Source organism: Diabrotica undecimpunctata, chromosome 5 (assembly GCF_040954645.1).
Source record: "Diabrotica undecimpunctata isolate CICGRU chromosome 5, icDiaUnde3, whole genome shotgun sequence".
Lineage (NCBI taxonomy): Eukaryota > Metazoa > Arthropoda > Insecta > Coleoptera > Chrysomelidae > Diabrotica > Diabrotica undecimpunctata.
Genome location: NC_092807.1, coordinates 9072031 through 9094896, shown reverse-complemented (window position 1 = coordinate 9094896; position 22866 = coordinate 9072031). Strand labels below are relative to the sequence as shown.

General features: G+C 32.9%; 1 protein-coding gene across 5 annotated transcripts in view; it reads left to right on the top strand.

The window, feature by feature from the left end:
• Positions 1 to 22505, top strand: part of LOC140441031 (sterol O-acyltransferase 1-like) — a 67617-nt gene extending 45112 nt beyond the window's left edge. For all 5 annotated transcript variants that reach the window (XM_072531426.1, XM_072531428.1, XM_072531425.1 and 2 more), the window contains exons 4-8: positions 680 to 828; positions 10750 to 10889; positions 10968 to 11128; positions 11311 to 11622; positions 21169 to 22505. In XM_072531426.1, coding sequence (XP_072387527.1) covers positions 680 to 828; positions 10750 to 10889; positions 10968 to 11128; positions 11311 to 11622; positions 21169 to 21556 — 1150 coding nt within the window. In that variant the 3' untranslated portion in view covers positions 21557 to 22505. The remainder of the gene's footprint in view (positions 1 to 679; positions 829 to 10749; positions 10890 to 10967; positions 11129 to 11310; positions 11623 to 21168) is intronic.
• Positions 22506 to 22866: the final 361 nt, after the last annotated feature.

The following is a 22866-nucleotide window of genomic DNA, read 5'->3' as shown; positions in this document are numbered from 1 at the left end:
CTTATTGGACAACTACATTGGCGACCACGCAACATTTCCGTCGGAGATGTGGGCTGCGATGAGTGAGAGTTTACAATTAACAACTAATGCTTGTGAATCGTTCCACTCGCGTTTTAATGATAATTTTTACCATGCTCATCCAAATATTTTCCATTTTATTGATGTTTTAAAAAAATTTCAAACTGAAACTTACATTAAAATTAATAGTGTCTGTAATAGTGAAAGTAATAGACTTAAAGATCCAAAGAGTAGAAAAAAAATTATGTTCGTTAGAAATAGGATACATGAGTATCAAACTAACTGTATCGATCGATTCCATTTCGTAAAATGTATGTCGTATTTATTTCAAAGTGACAAATAAACCTTATCAAGCTTAATCTCTAGAATTTTATTACCTGACTTTCCATTTACATTTCAATTACACCCAGCGTCCAAATCATGTATGCAGAAACAGGTATTTTATTTTTCAGTGTCGAATTTTAAATTTAGCGTCCAAATCATGCACGCCCATGTAATTACCTACTTAATAAGCCTTCTTTTCGCTGATTTTACCATTCTTTTAAAGAATAAGTAAAGGATATTAACTAATAGCGGTTTCATGTACATTCGAATATACAAAAAATACTACTGTACCGTCTACTGCCCCACTTTTTTTTGTTATTTAATTTTTTTTTTTCAGATTCAGTCTTGGTTTCCACCTAATAAGAGATTCATTTGCAAAACTCCACATATCGGCATTTTTCTGGGTACTATTTTTGATTGTAACATGCACAGTACATATCGTCTTCAAGTTCTGGGCTCTCGTTCGTGTGAAGTTGATTCCTAATTGTAAGTAAAATTGATTATTATTTGCTTGAAATCTTTAACATATTACAATGCTTGTAATAGTATGGAGAAATTTGTCACTAAGTCATCATTTAATTCGAAGAAAAATAAAGCGAAAAAGTTGTGAATGCGAGAAAGATGTGAGGAACTACAAGAATTGCAACGAAAACATGACGAATTTAATGGACATAAGAAAATAAAAGAAGTTACTGGATTGCACAGAAGAAATACACCCATAGTTGATGAATAATGAATGGCATGTACTATCTTTCGAGGACGAAGTAATGGTCTAATGGGAAAACTACATTAAAGACTTGTTTAAGGATGACTGAAAATTACTACCAAATACAGGACCGTCAATCTTAAAAGCTGAAGTGGGAAAAGCCATAAGCCCAGGCAAAAACAATAAAGCCAGTAGACCAGATCAAATATACAATGAATAACTAAAATTATTATCAAATGACCATATAAAAGAAGTGACTGTACTGTTGAATAAAATATATGATATCAGTGAAATTCCAACAGACTGGTTAAAATCGATCTTTATTCCTCAGAAACCAAACTTTAAGAAATATAGCGATTGTAGACCCATTAGTTTGATGAGCCATGCCGTTAATATACAGTTACATATCTTTCTAAGCAAAACCAATAATTAATGTGAGGGAATAATTGGTCAATAGCAGTTTGGGCTCCTTTGGGGAGATCCCTTGGAACTAGAAAAGCACTTATTTCTTTGGAAACACTTCTTCAACAGTGTTGGGATGAAAGAAAACTCGTTTATATGTGCTTCATTTGATTTTAAAAAGGTATTTGATCACATAGAGCATACCAAATCAATTACCGCCTAGCAGAGCATCCAACTAGATGACAAAGTCATCAAAGTTATTGTTGTTAAACTTTACTGGAACCAAACATCCATTATGGATACAAAAACAGAGAATAGAAGTCAATAAGTATTCCCGAGATTCAAGATTCCAGATTCAAGATTTATTTAACTACGTTTACAAATTTTACATTTATTTGTAGCAAGTCAATTATATGTATAAGTAAAAAAGATAATATATAACATACACAAAATACAATAAGAGATGAAAATACATTAATGCGCATAACATAAAATAAAACATAAATTATACAAAATAAGAAATATACCAACATAGTGAGTACATCCATGTTCATGTTACTGCCTTGATGTGATCAAAGTATTCACTAACAAAGTAAAAAGCAAATCTCTAAAGGTATCTTTTCAGACTTACTTTAAATTTATTCATCGAAAGTTGTTTTAAATCCTTAGGTAGGACATTGTATATATTATAGTCAATTGAGTTTTTTTTGTGATTTACTCAAACGATACTTAACTGTTCTGATGTTATTTGCACCTCTTGTGCTATAATTATGTAAGTCAGAGTGTTTAATTAAAGTATCAGCGTTTTTATGTATTTCTACATTAACGCTATATAGCCATAATGTTGGCACGGGCATTATCTTATTTTAATAAAAAACGGTTTGCAAGATTCCAAGTAGCTAACTTTTGCAATTATTCTTATTGCTTTTTATTGCAATTTAAATATTGTTAGGGCATTGCAAGTGTTTCCCCACAGAATAACACCATAGCTTAAAAATGAATGGAAAAAAAAGTACGTTATTTTCAAGGTATCAACACTTGTAACAAGTTTTAATTGTCTGAGTAAAAATAAGGTACTAGAAAGTTTACCTTTGAGATGATCAATATGGTTATACCACGTCAATGTGTTGTCAACTGTTATGCCTAACAATTTGACATTATTTTTTTCAACACTCACATCGAAGGTAGACAAAAAAATTAAATTTTGAGTTTTGTTATCATTTAGTTTAAGTTTATTTGCTAAGAACCATGATTGAGTATTGGAATTTACATACTCAGACGTGGTTACTAAAACTGAACGATTTTTGTCAGAAAAAACAAAGGTACAGTCTGTCCCAAACCCTTCTTTCAGTGCGTCACTAATTTTGACGTCATATAGGATTTTAAGAATGTCGAGAATTATTGCATGACATTTTAGTTAAATTTGTCAGTTGCAGGATCGTAATCTGTCTTTTTCTAATTGAAAATAATTTAATAATTTTAATATTAGTCTTTGTTCTTTCTCGATATATCTCGGCATATTTAAAATATTTTTATTATACAATAAATAAATACAAAATTAAATTTTCACTGTAAAATGTCTGAAAATACTAACCTGGAATGACAATTATCATTTTATCAGTTGACATTGTGAAAGTACTGTCACGATCGAGACAATCTGCATCAAATTATATTTATGCGCATCATTGATTGGATATCGATTTAGCGTATTCTAAACTCCAACCAATTGTACATCCGTAAGTAGAATTAGCTTACGATAAATAATTTTCTAAGTTCTATGTATAATAATCACAGACTCACGTTTTTTTCTGTCACTTCTCGCTTAATGTGTTAGAGAGAATTCGATCAACTATGACGCACTGAAAGAAGGGTTTGGGACGAACTATAGTGTCATCTGCAAATAAAACTGTTTTAAATGGAGCCGTGAAATTGGGCAAGTCGTTAACATATATTATGAATAATAGAGGGCCCAGAGCTGATCTTTGTGGAATTCCATGCTTTATCTGCTTAAATTCAGAGAGACAATTTCCGTCTGCTTGGTATCTATTCTTTAGATACGATGAAATTAGTTCCAAAGGAGTATCTCTTGTACTGTAAAAATGCAGTTTTTTTAGCAAAATATCATGAGAAATACAGTCGACGGCCTTTCAAAGATCACACAGCAGTTAGACGGCGTAAGACAGGGTCGTATACTGTCTCCCTCCCTCTTTAACGAGTATTCTGAGACTATATTTAGAGAAGCTTTATAAGAGAAAAAGGGAATTATCATAGGAGGAGAAATAAGTAACAATATACGATACGCTGACTATACTGTGATTCTAGCTGAAAACTGCGACAAACTGTAGGAATTCATCAATAGAGTTGACATAGAATGCAAAAAAATTGGTGACTATGGTATTTTTCACAGTAAAATCATTTCCTATCAGGGTTTATACAAAATGACGTCACTCATATTTAAAATTTCCATAATATTAACCTTAGAGTTCAAATTTTCCTAACACAGCTAAAAATAAGATACGCATATAAAGCTGCTCGACCTTTCATAGGCGTCAACATGGTATTATAATAAGAAAAATGTAATCGTGATTACATTGATAATTTTAGAATTATATTGATTAAATATACTTACAAAAACATTTCTTATTATTAATAATATAAATTTTATACAACAATTGAATGATATGCTGGAACAACGTTGTAAACGCCAAATCACATTTTGTCGACAAATTGAAAAAAAAAAACACCTTATAATTGATTATTTTGAAAAAAATATATATTTATGAGCGAATTATGATAGACTATAGGATGCATAACATTAATATCAACAATAATAACCTTAGGTTATACAAAACAAGCATTTATGAGCATATATGGTATATTTTAATAAAACAACGTGTTAAATCCCGTCGGTTAAAACGTTGTTGTGTGGAAGTAAGGCGGCTAAAACGTTGTTTTAGAAATAAAAAATGAAGTACACGTGAAGTTAAGAAACGTACATATTATTAAAAAAATACTTATAAACATGTTTTATATGACATATCAAAATAACATTATTCACTCCTAAGATTTTGATAGTAGCTTACATACTGTAGTGGAATATATTCGGCAATATTTAATAAATTGGCATGTTTTTCTTTTTTAATTGGTAGTGGCCTTTCATAAGCTTCTGTAAGTTTAACATGAGTGACTTCAGTTATAGGCATTTTAGTTGACTTTAAAGAATGAGATGACCATGGTTGAATAGTGTTGTAGGACCATGGATTTTAAGTAGTCAATCCACGTATCCTTTTCTATGTGTTTTGGTTCAATTAGTTCTTTTACCTCCGTTCTTTGACCTCTTATGAAGCACCATATTCCCTTTTGCAGACCGTAGAAGTCATGTTCCATTTCTTTCGAAAAGCGTTTCCAGTGATCATTTTTTATTTTTCTTACAAGTGCATATTTTTCGTCTCTAATTGTTTTGTAATTATGGTATGCCTCTTGTGTTCTGGTTGACATATATTTCAGGTAAGCTTTTTTCTTTTCTTTACATTTTTTCCTTACTTCTATACAAAACCATGGAGTTCTCCGCCTTGGGAACGATTTATTTTTATTTATATTTCTTTCACCAAGAAGTTCCTTGGCCGAGGCTAAGGTATTAGACTTAATTTTTACCCAGCTTTCTTCTTTTGCCTATGAGATCAATTGCTACACAAAGACTTAGAATAGAATAGAATAGAATAGAAAAAAGCTTTGTTCTCAGGATTCACAAGTTACACACAAATATAAATTGTCAATAGAGAGAATGGTGTCAATTACAATTTATAATGGTTGCTATAACAACCTACACTTAACATAAAAGTAATATTAAAATATAATAATAATAATAAGAGTGGCATTTAGATTCAGATAAGAGCCCCCAGTCTCCCTGCAGGTCAGCTTGAAGGTATTCTTCCACTTTGTACGGTTAAAGGTGTATGAGCAACTGTTGAACAGACTTTCTATATTTATTTATGTCAGTTTCTATTTTGATGCTGTAAGGCAGTTTATTAAAGAATTTAATACAGGCATATTCTGTGGTTTTCTCAGATGCTGTTAGTCTATGTATTGGTATATTATAGTTTATGAGATTGTTTCTTGTATTAGTATTATGGTTTATTATGTGTTTCAAGAATTTATGTCTATTTTTAAAAATGAAAAGTAAGCATTCATATATGTATGTTCCAGCCATTGTTAGTATGTTTAGCTTTTTGAAATTACCTCTACATGAATCCCTGTATTCCAAGTTAAATAGAGTTCTGATTGCTCTTTTTTGTAATATAAAAATCTTTTCAGCGTTACCATTTCCCCTACCCCTCCCCCACCCAGAAAACTATTCCAAATCGCATTACAGAATGAAAATTTGAAAAATATACAACTCGTTTACATTTTTCGTCCAAATAATTTGTTGTTATTCTGAAAGAGTAGCATATAGATGCTAACCTGTTACATACCTCACTTAGATGCACTCCAAAATCTAAATTTTGGTCAATATGTACCACCGGAAATTTTGTGCTTTGGTTTAGAGTAACCATTTGCGATTGAATTGAGACGGAGTCTGGTAAGGTACTATTATTTGTTGTAGTGACGAAACGGATATAATTTGTTTTTTCTCTGTTCAGTATGAGTTTATTCATATTGAGCCATCTCTGTAGTTTATCTAATTTATTATTAGCGATATTCAATAAATTATTCAAGGATGACCCTATAGTTAAAATGTTGTATCATCTGCAAATTCCACAATAAGAGTATTCTTATTGTTATCTGTAATGTTTAAAGCTAAATCATTTACATAAAAAACAAAGAGAAGAGGACCTATAATACTTCCCTGAGGAATTCCCACCGAAATGAGACCTTCAAATACTCTACTCTACTCTACTCTGTTCTATTCGTCAGAGAAGCAATTCCTTCCCTCGTACTCAAATTTTACTTTCTGTTTTCTGTTTGATAGGTATAATTTTATTTAATTCTAATCTGGCCCTCTAATGCCATATCTGTAAAGCTATTCCATTAGTATTTTGTGATTTAAAGTATCAAATGTCTTTGATAAATTTAAAAATATGCCCATGGATATATCTTCGTTTTCATAACCCTCATTTATCTTTGTTATAAATTCATAAATGGCAGTCTCTATAGATTTTCCCTTGAGGTACCTATGTTGTGCATGGCATAACAGTCCCTCACTATAGAAAAAACTGAGAAGCCTGACACATATGACTGTTTCAAAAACCTTAGAAAATGATGGTAAGAGGCTTATCGGGCGATAATTTTCTAGTAAAGTGGCATCACCTTTTTTTATACACTGGTTTTACTACAGCTATTTTTAAGTTGTCTGGAAATATCCCATTTATGAAGGTATTGTTTATTATATGACATAAGGGTATAACTAGCTCATATGCACACAGTTTTATTATATTTGTAGGTATCCCATCATAACCTGAAGTGAATTTATTTTTCAATTTTCTGATTAATTCAATTACTTCATATTTATAGTTACTGGCGTTAGAAAAAATGAGTTTTTGTTAAACTGTATTTTGGTGCTGAATTCTATTTTTGGTATATTTTCTAAAAGATATGTAGCAGCATTTAAAAAATATTCATTAAAATTATTACTTACCATGACTGGATCTCCTAGTATTGCTACATTATTTTCGATAGAATTTACCTGTGTGATTTCTTTAACGATTTTCCATATACTTTTTGACGTTTTGTTTGTTTGTACTCATCTTTGTAATGGTCATCTACTCTACTTAACATTAGCAAAAGGTCTAAGCGACTTTTATATTGATTTATTTCATTTGCACTATAGTATTTGATACGTTTTTTATGTTTATTTATATTTTTTTCTGGAAAGCATTGGTCAAATAACAAATAAATGATTTTCATAAATTAGATCTATAGACTTAGATCAATATAAGAATATTATAAGCATGATAGTCGCCGAGATTCCCTAGGAACATGGTACCCTAAGAAGAATTTTTGGAAATTTTTTTAACTGATGAACTAAATGAATCGTCAATGGCATAAAAGTATTGAAGTAACGGCGCCTTAACAGACTAAGAAGACAAGAATAGAACCAGCATGTTATAAGAATAGACAGTGAGAGACTAACTCGAAAAACAAGACATTTAAGACAAACAGACACCAGACAATCAGAAAAGTCCTTTAAAAGATGACGAAATAGCTGGCAGTCAATATCACAAACAGATTACGGCCTTAAGATCGCACAAAAATAGGCATAAGTCAATATAAGAACAAGAAGAAAATATTATATTCATATCAAATATTAAAATATGGTCTTTATTTTATCAAGAACGGAGACATGAACTGCTAAATGAAGATGGTAAAATTCCAAAGGCGTGACCACAATTGCCATAGTTCTACAATTCTAATTGTATAAAATTTCTCGATTTTTACCATTTTTACAGGATATTAGTAATAAATCCCTGAGTCATATCTCTCGGAACAGATAACGTTACGGAATTGCGTAAACCTCTAACAATAATTAATGAAATAACGCATAGTAATCGTACTCGTCGGTACATCTGACATTGGAAATACGAGATACCGATGTAATTACGATTTTTTCTATGAACTACTGTATTTTCAACTTTGATAACAATGTTACGTGTTTACGCGTAAGCTTTGTTGTGATTACCCGATGTTGTTATTTAATTTGGAGGTAGTCAGTGCGTTGGGTACACAGTTCAGGACATGTGCACTGAGACTGAGTGCGATAACGTGATTTAGGTCGTTTAGTCCAAGCGTACCGAAGATATTATAGACTTTTTCTTGTTGAAAATAACATCATCAATGTAAATTATATGAAAATGATTACTGTTAGTTGGACTGATACGAGGGAGGTCAGTTACCCGGTAGTCCTCAAACATTTTTCAAAGCTTTTTTTAATGTTTCCAAAATATTTGATTTAACGTTGTTTTAAATTTAAACAAAACAACGTTAAATCAAATTAATAAAAACTAAAATATGTCAAAATCCAAAATATTTGTTTAAAGTCTGACTTCTTTTAACCTTTAACGCTATTACTGTTCATTTTAGGAAGATGTAAGGGATTCTTTATTACTTAAGGATCTGAACGTGATTGTTCTCGTTTAGGGTCATGGATCCTCTTTAGGTTTGTTGTTGGATTTGTTTCTTTGAACAGTATCAAAGCAAAAAAGTACCAAATATGTCACTGAGGAAAGTTGTCCTTGGCGTGTATTAGCGAAACACATTGGAGGCTGGTGAGATGAAGGTAGAATCAGAGGTGAGAAGTTATGTCTAGATTTTGATGTTCTTTCTAGATTGTGTAATATGTACGCGTGTTTAGGTCTAAGTCTGAAAGAGGCTGTGTTTCTAGGTACTATTGTTCCTGTAAGCCGTTTCCACGTCTACGACCAACTTCAGCACTAGTGTATTATTATTTAGTGTATTATACCAGCTTTATGGGTGCTCCCATTTTTACCATTACCTTTCACAGTGTATCCCTGTTTACAGAGTCATTTGCTTGCTTAAAATCTACAATCATTTGATGTACATCTTTGTTGTATTCCCAACTGTTTCTAAAATTTGACGCAAGATAAAGATCTGGCCTATTGTTAACCTTTTCGGCCAAAAACCACACTGGTAATCACAGATTACCTCTTGTAGACATTACGTAAGATGGCATAAGACAAATTTATTTATTGGGTCACTATTACTTCAAGATTTTCAGTTCTATGTTTGGACCTCCATTCATTTTCAGTCTATTATCAGTCGCCGGTTACTCTCTGTCTAAAGCAGCACACCGTGCCCAGGAGAGATAAGAATGGATAGCAACAATTCGGCAAATACCATAACGTCACCACATCCTTACGAAGGATAAAGGATAGAGGAGGAGAGGATCAGTCGCTACCAACACAAAATTGTTGAAAAATTATCTACAAGTGTCATCTCCGCGGCGGAGGTCGGCAATCATCATAGCTACTCGGACTTTTGAGACGGCCGCTCTTAAAAGATCATTTGATGTACATCCGTATCTCTCTCTCAGGTTGGGCAGTCATGACATTCTACGCCTCCTTATGCTTATCTTTCCTTGGATCTTTCCCTGCATAATCAGTTGGAGTAAATTGTATTTCTCTCCACGTGTAATATGTCCGAGATATTCCAATTTTCTTGTTGTGATTGTATTTAAAATTTCTATTTTTTATTCATCCTTCTCAGAACCTCTTCGTTTGTGACGTGTTCTGTCCACGATATTTTCAGAATTCTTCTATACACCCACAGCTCGAATGATTCTAGTTTTCTCATTCATGTCGCATTTAAGGTCCAAGATTCCATTCCATAAAACAAAGTCGAAAAAACATAGCACCTCGCCAACCTAACTCTTTAGTTCCAATTTTAAATCCCTTGTACATTGTTCTCATTTTGTTGAAATTTGCTCTAGCTTTTTCTATTATGATTTTGATCTCCTGAATGTAACCATTTATGGAGGTAATCATTGTTCCCAGATATGCATATTTGTCCACTTGTTCGACGTTGGTTCCGTTTATTATAAGATTTTTTCGTTATTTCTTTGAGTTTTCGATATTCTCATAAATTTCGTCTTCTTGACGTTCATTGTTAGACCGTACTCTTTTCCATACTCCGCTATTCTGGTCACGTCTCTGAAGATCTTTAATATTTTCGGCTAAGATCACAGTGTCATCCGCATATCTAATGTTAATGGGAACTCCATTTACCTTTATTCCAGCTGTTTCACCCTCAAGAGCTTGTTTCAGGATCTCTTCGGAGGAGGCATTAAAAAGAATTGACGGCAATACGCATCCTGTCTCACTCCACGTCTAATTTTAATTTCTTCTGACAGCTGTTCGTAAACACGTACTTTTGCTCGCTGTTTATAGTATAAATTTGATATGATCCTGAGGTCGTTGTAGTCAATCTTCTTTGATTTCAGGACATTCATTAATTGTTCATGTCGTACTTTATCGAATGCTTTATTACTGTCAATAAAATATGCGTATATATCTTGATTGACATCCAGGCATCTTTGTATCAGTATATAAATGAAAAAAGAGCTTCACGCCTTCCTAGGCCTTTGCGAAAACCAAATTATGAAAAATTATACTTGAATACTAATTAAATCTTTTATCATAAAAAAATAAAAGCAAATTCCTATCGTAAAGAGTCTGGTCAATTGGCTCTGCCAAGAAAAAAATTACTGGTATTTTGGACATTGGTAAATCGTATTATAGTTTTCTCATAGCTCCTAGGTTGCTTATAATGTTTTCTTTAATTTATAGATACAGCTGTAAAAATATGGGACAGGATATGGATAGTGTTAGTATTTGCGTTCCACCTAATGTCCTTCATAATATCTTCATTTATAACAGAGCACTACGATCTACCAGTAGCCTGTTCATCAATAATCCTTTTAGAACAGGTAAAAAGAAATCTTAAACCGATCTTATTTGGCGGTTAAGAAAGTTCAAAAAGTTTGTTAATTATTTTTTTGTTTTAGACGAGACTGTCAATGAAAATCCATGCTTATATTAGACACAACGCTGAAAGAGTTGTGAAATACAAACCACACAGCGACCAAGAGTTGATTTTACCCAAGTTTAAGAATTATTTATATTTCTTGTTTGCTCCAACAATTGTCTACAGAGATGAGTATCCCAGGTAAGTGTCATTTTTTGTTCCATATTCATAGCTAAGAATCAGACTGTGAAAACTATCTAGCACAAAAATAAACGAGAGGAAAGATCAAAAGATCCTTCCTCTCATTTATTTATGTGTTAGGAAGAAAGTTAGTTATAATGGCGATAATTTTGTTGTCAATTATCTAATAATATTGTTTTTAGGACCACAAATATAAGATGGGACTTCGTAGCCTTCCGTTTTCTAGAAATCATCGGCGTCATCATCTACCAATGCTTCATCTTGCACAGATTCGTCTTCCCAGCATATCGCGAATTTGGATTGCGGAAGTTCACATGGGGCGAAGTAATCATTCCGATCATTGAAAACTCTCTTCCTGGACTACTGCTTCTATTATCTGGGTTCTACCAGGTCTTACATTCCGTCCAAAATTTGTTTGCAGAGATACTTAGATTTGCAGACAGACAGTTTTATAAGAATTGGTGGAATTGTGTTACTACGGAGGAATTCTTTAGGTAAGTTACACTTTTTCCAATTTTATTAAATGACTTTATTAACAGTCTGCGAAAATGCATTTGACCAGTTATTTATCGACAATTTTATTTCACGTAAAATTTAGAGTTTATAGCGTTTTCCTTTTGTGCTAAACTTTTATTTGAAATTCGTTTAGAATCATTACTTTGAATTTGAGTTAATTACTTCGAATTTGATGTTAATATTGAATAATATTGAATTTTATTTCTTACTTTAAGGAAATATTAAGTAAAATGATATCTCAGTATCCCGCATTGCTTAGAACAACTGTAAGTTGCCTATATTTGGCGAGACTGTAAATTATTATAAATTGTTTTATAAAATATACTTTTTTAGAGATAATAGAACTTACTTTTTTCATAAATACGATAAAAATATGATATGGAAAATTTTATCGATTTAGTAGGTATACTCAATAAGATTTTAACATTTTTTTCCGTCGACCGTCCATTTATGATCAATTTTAACACTCTCAAAATCATTGATTAATGACCCCTATTTATGAATGATTTTCTATTAATGAACGATTTTATTATAGGCAACACAACATACTTTGCTTGCATAAATTAATTAAACGCTCTGTGATTGGCAGTGACCTGTGGTGTAGGCAACCAAACATATACCAATTTATATTCAAACTAAAAAATTAATTTAAAATGAAGTAGCCGCTGTTAGTACTATCTGTCATTGTATGTCATTATTTACTTTATTGTTTAAAATTCTGTGTATTTGAAAAATCAAAGGATGGATATTGACGAAGAGTTTAATTTAACTCAACCAGAATTTAACTTCTTCTATCACAGAATTTACGGAGGTCCAAGAAGACTTAAATATAAATTTGTCAAAATGCTATACAGCAGATAATCATTTATCAATATCTTCTTTTAATTTCAGTAATTGCACCATTTCGAATAGTAATGTTTCTTCTTCTTCTTAAAGTGCCTATCCGTTCCGGACGTTGGCGATCATCACGGCTATCTTCACTTTGCTTATTGCAGCGCGGAACAGTTCAGTGGTAGTCGTGTTATACCACTTTCGCAAATTTTGAAGCCAGGAAATGCGTCTTCTTCCCGGTCCTCGTAATGTTTACTATAATAAAACTACCACTAAGGACACTTTGAATAAAGTCAATGAAAGCTGAAAAAATTGTTGTTTATCGTTAAGTAAATAAATATTTAAACTAAGATATCTTTATTTCTAAAAAGTACGGTCGACGGAAAAGTTTTGTAACGAACTCGTGAATTAAAATGGCGATTAACAATCTCGAACATTAATGCTTGCAATAAAATTGTAATTGTAACTTGCTTAATAAAATGCCTTGCAATTTTTAGAAGGCTCAGATTAAGGCAGAAATCTGAATTTTGTTTCGAAACTATTTTACGGATTTATTATCAGATGTCGCTATTGCGTCCGTTTCGAAGCCATTTTAGTGTTGCTTCTTAAAGACAGGAAAGATTTATTTTTCACGTTGAGAACGCCTATGAATATCTGTTCTGATGAGCCTTATTAAGGCGAAATACGTATAAACAGATACATAGACGCTTTGTACGTGAAATCAAATCTTGACTGTCTTTTTCATTTTATTCGGATCTACTCTGTATGAGTACAAGAAACCAATTCGCTGGTGATTTCTGCTTAGTTGAGGAGACATGTCGTGGAATACAAATTTTAGATTCCCCATGTCTCTATTAACATCTTTATCAACGTCTGCTTTGCCTTTAAATTTTTAGAAGGCTCAGATTAAGGCAGAAATCTGAATTGTGTTTCGAAACTATTTTACGGATTTTAAAATTTAAGTTTATTTACAATTGTTTCATTAGATTTATAATTAATAAAATGTATTGAATTAATGAACAAACTTAAATTTTTAACTTTATTGCAGAGGAAATATTGAAAAATAGTTGTTTATTGTAAATAAACAATGTTAAACATTTTAAAATTATTTTTAATTCTAAACATATTTTGTTTATATTAATTATTGTCAATGTCGAAAATAAAAAATATTTTACTCTCGAGTAAAAACCACATTTTTTAAAACATTTTTACTAAACTGGTTTTGCTATTTTCCTTACAATTTCATCATATTTTCTCACCCATTAGACCTTCCCAACACTCTAATAGGTCAGAAATAAATAAAAATAAATATTTTAAAACCAAAATTTGCCAAATCAATGTAGTAGTTCTCAATTTATGATAAAAAAAGTTAAAAAAAATAAAATGACGTAGGGGTGAGGGGGACACATGTGGACAAATTTCAAAAAAAAATTTATACCGCAAAATGAGATTCATTGTGAAGTATCGGCTTCTTCAATGTAAGATTCACATATTTGTCTTTTGTACATTTAAATTTGGCAGTAATTAAATTATTTAGGACACGTGCATTAAATTCCAAGTAGAGGTAATTACTGCCGTCCTAACATGAAAGGTCCTATCTGCAAAATTTAAGTTTTGAGAAAATCGAGTTTTTGTTTCTTTTCATTGTATAGCGCTTGGTAATTTAAGAAACTTTTTATGTTTTATTTTATATATTATGACGGAGAATAGAATTTAGTTGCTAGTCATAATTTTGATTTATTCTTTCCAGGTTAGTCGATTTTTGATTATATTGTCACTTAGTACAATTTAACTTAGTGTATGTGAAGTACGTTTTTTTTTTATTTCTTACTGAAATTGTCCTAAATGAAACTGAAATTCCAATTAACTGAACACTTTTAATTTTATTATAATAAGTTTTACACTTAATACACAATTTACATCGTAATATATGTAACATAAATGATATGTATCGATAAAAATATTAAAATAATACTAATAATAATCATTTTCTTCCTTAAAAGCATGTTCGTTAACCGTCAAGTCTTCTCAAAATTATATCTCAATTAACTTCTCAAAATACGCGACATTGTTACACCGCGACATGTATTACGAATCTGGGGACTCGTTAGCCTACCCTTAACGTATCTCATAAAAATATCTTGTAAATCAATAAAATTGTTTTCAAATTATGTTTTGTAATAATTTCTTTTTTTAAAATGAAGACAAACTATATCTTTTAAGTAAACGCGAGAAATCAGCTTTTGTAACTTATATTTGGAGGTACAGTCAGTGAAGTTAAAAAGTAGCATTTTTATTAAATTAACTTTTGATGAATTGGCTTGTTTTACCGTTTCGAAAAAATCGTCAAAATCGTATACCTACTTTTTTTCTTTTGGGGGCAAGCTCAACTTGGCGATGAAATGAATCTGCTGCCATAAAAGTATGACCTGGCTCAAAAAATTTGATTATTATATTTTCTACAGAAATGACTTTTTATCATTTTCTTTTTCATAGCCTAATGTTGCCAAAAGAAATATCTTTTCACGCTTTTCATTTTACAAATACACACCTCTTCGGCTTTCTTTGATGTTAGATAGTATTTGCAGGAATACACTCTTGGTAATGTTTGATTCTGAGATGTGCTTCTTTTTTTCTCACTTTATTTTACGCAGGTCAAAACAAACTGTTTTTGGTGTTCTTTTCCAATAGCCAGTATTGTGTATTAATGTCTTTTTGCCTAGTGTATGAAATTTTTTATTTGAATTTACGTGACTTTTTAACTTTATAAACTCTTATGTAACTCTCTCTTTTTTGTTTCTTTCTTTCGACAAATGGCTCTTCAATTTGTTTTCTTTTTTTTATTTTCCAGTTTTTGTATACAGATTACTCTTAGCTTTATCAACTGTTTTGTTTGTAATTGTGAGCTGTAAAATGAATATCTCGAATGAAATCCTGAACGAAGTTAAATTCGTTTTCTTCTGGTTCTATATCGGATATTATTGTCGAATTCATTGGACCGGCCAGGTATATAATCTGGATCATTCTCTATTTTGGCGAAATACCATAAGTTTACATCTATCGCTGTTCCGGCTAAGTGACGCTACATTGCTACTACCAATGAATATAGACGCATATGCGTCTATATTTTTTGCTACTACTACAAACAATAATTACAATCAGTTATTGCTTATACCTAAGGTAACATTATTAAACTTACCCTTTATCCATTTCTCACAATATATATTTACTTAAAAAACAAAAAACATGAGCGTACACCCAATGTCTGACAATAACAAATACCTTTTATAATTAATTATTTGAAGTTATGTTACAAACATGCTTTTGTCATACTACGCAAAATTGTCCTAACTGATGCCGATTTATGTTAGTAAACATTACTTTTTAGTCAGTTAGGACAAACCATTTAGGTATATAATAAGGCACTTAAGACGCTTATAGGACAATTTCATTTTGTACATACATAGATAATATGTTTACGCAAGCCATGAGCCAATAAAGTCATTTTACCAAATTTTGCAGATAGGACCTTTCATGTTAGGACGGCAGATTAGTCCACATGTGCCCCTAAGGGAGACGCATGTGGACAAGACAATATTTTCTACGAGGCACACATTGGCACAGGTTTTGACAGGTTTGACAATAAAATAATAATATTTTTTTATAAGTGCAATTTTTAATATTTATTTAACATAATACATTGAATTATCCCCTATTATACCCATGGGAATTAACGGAAAACCTAAAAAGAGAGCTGGATCTTGCTGTCCCAATTTTTTTTTTTTTTTCAGGAGCTGGCAAGTTTCTCATAATATCGTTTGCAGAAATATGACTCTCATGCTTCTGATCTGGAAATACAAAATCTTGTCGAGGCGTCATTTTAAAAAAAAATTACTGACTCTTCTAGTTCCTTTGCGATCTGACCAACAAAGAATTTGAATGGTTTTTTTTTGTAGCAAATTTAATGAGAACAAAATCCCCTTTCTGGATATTCGTAAGATCCAATCCAAAATCTTTGCCATCTTCAGTCTCAACTTCCATAAGACTATCATCTGAGTCTTCGCAATAATTCTCAATTTCGCTTTCTGATGTCTCCTCATCAAAAACTTTGCGAATATGGGATTTGGATTTTTTCTTTTTCATATTGCTTGCCTTTCTTTCTTGAGCCCGTTTCCCTTTTTCCTCCTTTTCTCTTATTTCATTTTCTAATCTATTTTTTTCTGGTGTAGCGGTCAGAATGGTTGAAATTTTTTTCTTTCTTCCTTTCTTAGAACTTATTCTCACGGCCCTTGGATATGGACGAATTTGTTCCGGAGTAAGTTTTACATCGGAAATAACTAATTACAATTTTGGAACTTTGTTTTTCGGTGGTTAAAACAGGTCAACAATTATTGTTGACTTGTGGTTGAACATTTGCCGATGATGATGTAGAAGGCATTTCGGAATTAGAGAGTGTACTACAATTTAGACAATCATCAGTTGTGGTATCTCGCTGCGATACATCACTGACTACCGTAACTTCAGCTCCTACGAAATCCTCTGAGGAAAAAATATTTTTATTAAAGGGATAGCAACCAGTATTTAAGAACCCAGAAATAATGTTTTTCCTATTAAATGCTTCGTCAAAGGCTCGAGCTGTTAGATGTGCAATGTCATAAATTGTTATAGCTTTTCCCGGATGTGTAGACATCCAGAAGTTGAATGCTGCACGACAATGACCCTTAAAAGGGCTAAATACACAAAAAGGTGACCAAAAAAGGCTGCAAACGATGTGTTGTGTGTGGAGAAAACGTTGAGAGCACTAAACAATTTTCCCTGCAATACAATATAACATCTAACGTTGCATGTGTATTATGGTTATCCAAAAGTATTAACGCAGGGTTTTCCTTAGAAGCATGCATGTTTTTTTTAATATGCTTTACAACTTCGAGGAATCTCTCATTGGTCATCCAACCACTTGGAGAAGCAATACCTATGCTGCCTTCTGGAGCTCCAGTCAGGAATGACTCTTTAAATCGCACTCGTGGTCGTGGGAAGATATAAACAGATAGAATAGCATTTCCATTGGCAATAATCATTCCAACAAACGTCACTTGCTCACCTCTCACTGCTCCAACTGCTTGTTCCACTTGCTTACAGCCCGTATTTGCGACCACTTTTGACATTTGCAGAACAGTGTTCACTCCGCTTTCATCTACGTTTACGATTCTATCACTAGTAAATCTGTACGTTTTGTAAACAGTCTTTAGGTTATCAAAAAACATGTCTACATTAACTTTATTAAAACTGATGTTTCTGGCTAGACTCGTAGACTCCGGTTTTGGCAAAGATAAATTATTGTGACGCTTTATAAAACCTTTCATCCACTCTATTTCACAAAATGATTTTCCGACCATGATTTTGGCACATATTTTTCAAGCTTCAGAGCATACTCATATGCTAATGTTCGAATTTGAAAGTAGGTTAATCCATACTGTAACTTCGAAAATTGAAGAATATATTTTTTTAATCTTTTATGTAACATGGACTTCTCCAATCCATACTATCTCTCTGCTACGTTTCTAATTGATCCGTTACCATTTTTTATATCGCAAATGGCATGAACTACTATGTTTTCAGGAATATTACTTCTATTAGTTTTTCTGATGTAGGTTATCTTCATTATTTCAAACTGTAAGGTAAAAAAAGATATTTTAGGTTGTTTTGTTTTGAAAAAAACCTATGGGGTACAAGTGGACACTGTCCACTTGTTCCTCTGTATGGTGTTCACATATGCCCCGTATGCCTAGTTTTTCAAAAGTACCGGATATCTGTTTTTACGTTATGACTAGAATACAACTGTAGAAACTTACCTGATATCAAATGTGATAATATTCAAAATACGATGCCGTTTACAAGGAAACACTGAATGTCACTAAATAATATTACAATCTCTAAACAACTGTTTATTTACTTTTACGCGGCAAAAGTAACACAACCCCGTGACACAAACAAATGGCAACTGACATTGAACTTATTTCTTGGCATAGAACTATATTTCCAGTGACACCAAGATGGAATTTTAAAAAGGTCAACTGGATTGACTTTTCTGCGGATCTGGATAAATGCCTAGGGTGGATTACACCTAATATCAAAAACTACCACAGATTTGTTGGTGCCGTCCTAAGTGTAGCCAAAAAACACATACCAAGAGGCTATTGCAAAGAATATATCCCTGGTTTGTCGGAAAATAGCGAGGAATTATATCAGAGCTTTCTTGAAACTGGCGACCAAGAAATAGCGGATGAACTACTGTACAGCCTAGATGCCGCTAGAAGCCAAAAGTGAACCGAAACAGTGGAAAGTCTAAACTTCCAGAAATCAAGCAGACAGGCATGGTCATTACTAAAAAAATTAGGGAGTGGTGTCCGTACGAAACGCCGAGAGGCAGCCGTAAAGCCAGATGCCGTAGCATCACATGTAGTAAAAACATCCAGGACACCAAAGGATAAAGCACACACCATCTACGTAAAGAGAGAACTTAAAACTTTAAAACATGTAGCCACAGAAACGGAGCATTCCCTCCCCTTCACCAGCGAAGACATATCAAAGGCTATTAAAGACGTTAAGCCAGCAAAAGCACCAGGATTTGATAATATTCATCCTGAATTCCTAATAAATTGTGGCAAGTATACAAAAGTTTGGCTGGCTCGATTTTTCACAGACATCATGAAAACTGGAAATATTCCACACGAACTAAAGATAATAGCCATACTAAAGCCAGGCAAACCCGTCGACAACCTAAAAAACTACAGACCAATTGCGCTTCTCTCTGCCTTCTACAAACTATTAGAGAGGCTTATATATAATAGAATCAGTACAGAACTGCTCCAGGTGATCCCAGTCGAACAAGCGGGTTTTCGACCAGAACGAAGCTGTGCAGACCAAGTAATGTCACTCACCACCTACATCAAAGCGGGTTTCCAAAGAAGACTTAAAATTTCAGCGGCATTTATTGATCTCTCGGCAGCTTACGATACAGTATGGGGAGAGGGCCTTATATACAAAATTCTCCGTGCAATCCCCTGTAAACCAATAGCACGCCTAATAGATAGCATGCTCAACGACCGAATGTTTCAAGTAGTTATGGGCACAGATATCAGCCCACCAAAGAAACTTAAGAATGGCCTACCACAGGGGTCAGTGCTCTCTCCACTACTATTTAGCTTATATCTAGCAGATATGCCGGAAGCACAGTCAAGAAAGTTCGGATACGCCGATGACTGGGCCCTCACTACACGATGCAGAATACTAGAAACGTCTGAAGAAGTTCTCACGGCAGACTCATATATATATATATATATATATATATATATATATATATATATATATATATATATATATATATATATTGGGCAAATATTTTCGCAAGTGGCGACTTCAACCAAATGCATCCAAAACAGAAGTTAGTTGCTTTCACCTGAACAATAAACTTGCTGGAAAGAAACTCAACATACGGTTTGAAAATACCACACTTACCCACAACAAAACACCGAAGTACCTGGGCGTAACACTAGACACAACGCTATCATTTAAAGAGCATTTAACAAAAACTGCCCAAATGTTGAGTACAAGAAATAACATTATACAGAAGCTCTGCGGTACCACCTGGGGAACATCGGTTTCCACTCTTCGCTCTACTGCCTTAACCCTTGTTTTCTCGACCGCTGAATATTGTGCTCCAGTCTGGCTACACAGTCCACACGTAAAAAAGGTCGACAATCAGCTGCACAGCACTATGAGGATGATAGCTGGTACAATTAAATCAACTCCCACCCAATGGCTTCCAGTATTAAGTCACATCCCACCTCCACACTTACGACGAGTCGGCGCACTTACACGTGAATACAAAAAGTTCATGAACAATATAAACCTGCCGATCCACCAAGATACCGAGGATGCACGAAATACCCGTCTCCGTTCTAGAAAACCACTAATGAAAACGGCAAGAATGATACATGAGGAGTTTAACATCACGAATGCATGGTCCCAAGAATGGAACGAATGGCAAAATAACATGCCCTGATTACCCACAAGCCATCAGGTGTTGATCTTCCACGCAAAACATGGTCCACTCTAAATAGGATCCTAACCAGACATGGCAGATGTGCATACATGCTACATAAATGGGGAAAGAACCCGTATCCTCAATGTGACTGTGGGGAGAACCAAACCATCGACCACATTATTCAAGAGTGTCCCTCAAGATCCTACAATGGTATCCCTGAAGACTTCCTGTTTGCAACTTCAGAGTCAATTGATTATATAAATACACTTGATGTTTGTTTGTAACTATTTAAAGTTTGTCAAATACCTATATTACTAGTGTTTGTGTATTTGTTCTAAATGTGTTGTAATTGCCATACGATAAATAAATAAATAAATAACCCGTGACACCTAGGAGAGTGAGTTAGAACCACTTGAAAAGAAATCTAGACGGAAAAAAAATCAACTGTTCACTTGTGCCTCTGTCCACACCTTCCCCTAATTTAAACGTAATTTTATGAGATAAAAAATAGATTTTATGAGATAAATATGACACTAGATTTTTATATATAAAGATATATATATAGATCAATATCATAAATATAATAATATACATCAACATATTCAGTAAGAACACTCAATTTATTTCACATTATTATTATTTTCAGAACTTGGAACTGCGTGGTTCACGACTGGCTTTACACCTACGTCTACAGAGATATTCATATATTAACTAAAGGCAACAAAGTATTAGGCAAACTCGCGGTGTTTGTCCTATCGGCAATAATCCACGAATGGGTATTGGCATACCAGTTCAAATTCTACACCCCCGTCATCCTCTACTGCTACTTAATTGCTGCTGTCATAAGCATGTTCCGAGTGCCTAAGATCAAGTGCGTTAACATACTGTTCTGGTACGGTATGATGTTCGGTTCCGGGTTGATGGCTAGCTTGTACACGCTGGAGTATTACGCTAGGACAAATAACCCTGCTTCTGAGTATACTTTTAAGTATTGGTTCTTACCTAGGTGGTATTTATGTGACTGTATTGCTTGATATTGTAAATATTCCAACGATTTTGTGGTTTGATATGATTTTTTCTAGATTTTATGGTGTATTGTAGAAACGTGCCAAGAAATATTTGAAGAGATATATGACGTAATCTCTAATATTATCTTTTGGTTGTAAAAAGACTTGGAATCACTGATATTTGATAGGAATAAACATATATCCGATTTTATTAATATCTAAAAAAAAACCATAAACGATTATAAATTGAACCCTTACTCCAGGGCAGTACGTTTTTTCGGAAATTTAAATAATTCCGGTATATAGCAAGGTTTTTAGTTAACATATACCTTTAGAAAGAAAACCTAAATGTGTCCTATAACGAATTCGGTGTTGTTTTTTTAGTTATTACCAATTTTATTTTCTTCTTGTTCACCGGTTAAGGTTCACCGACTCATGTTTTTCATCAATCTCAAATTTTTCGAAAAAATCTGCTTAAAACGCTCCATCAATAGTTTTTGCAGTCATATTGTGTATTATTTGGAAATATCAAAAGTGTATTAAAATCAAGATACTGCATGGCGATCCTGTGAAATCATAATATAATATCAAAGTCCTCCATACGTGAGGTGTGTATCAAGAAAGAGTATGACGATATTGATACAATCCTTTGATTCAAATCTGAAATTCTGTAAGTCGTTTTAATTGCATTTTTGTTTGTTCAAAAATATAGTTGTTAGGGTATATACATATGTAAACGTGAATAAAAATAAATATACACTGATTTAGTTATTAAGTTTATTTATTATATATTTTTTTACTGAGATAAGAATGTTTTTGTTGATATAAAAATGTATGACGTTAGAGAGAAATTATTCAACGACATAATTTTTGTTTTGTTAAAAACTTATCAGTAGGCTATTATGTAATTCCTTTTTGGGAATGGTGTTTTGTATATAGAGATTGTTATATTAAGAAATAAATTATTTTGTAGATATCAGTTGTATAATTTGACCTTAATTCAATTGATCATTCTCTTGATTCAATTGATCATTTTAGGGTATATCAACCTGACAATAGTCCCTAGACAAGAGGCCGTTATATAGGAGAGTACTGAGAAGAACCAAGTTGATTCCTACTCCTCACACTGTAGGTCACACTTCACTGCCGTTCACCAACGTAGGTCTCACCACACGCTCGTATATGAGGGTCCTAGTAACAAAGTCGGCAATCTCCATTATTTTGACTTTTGAGTAAAACGCAAAACAATTATACGGCTGTATTTTAGGTGATATCGAAACAAATATAGTCTAATATATAAGACAATGGCAAATGACAGCAAATGGTGAAGAAGTTTT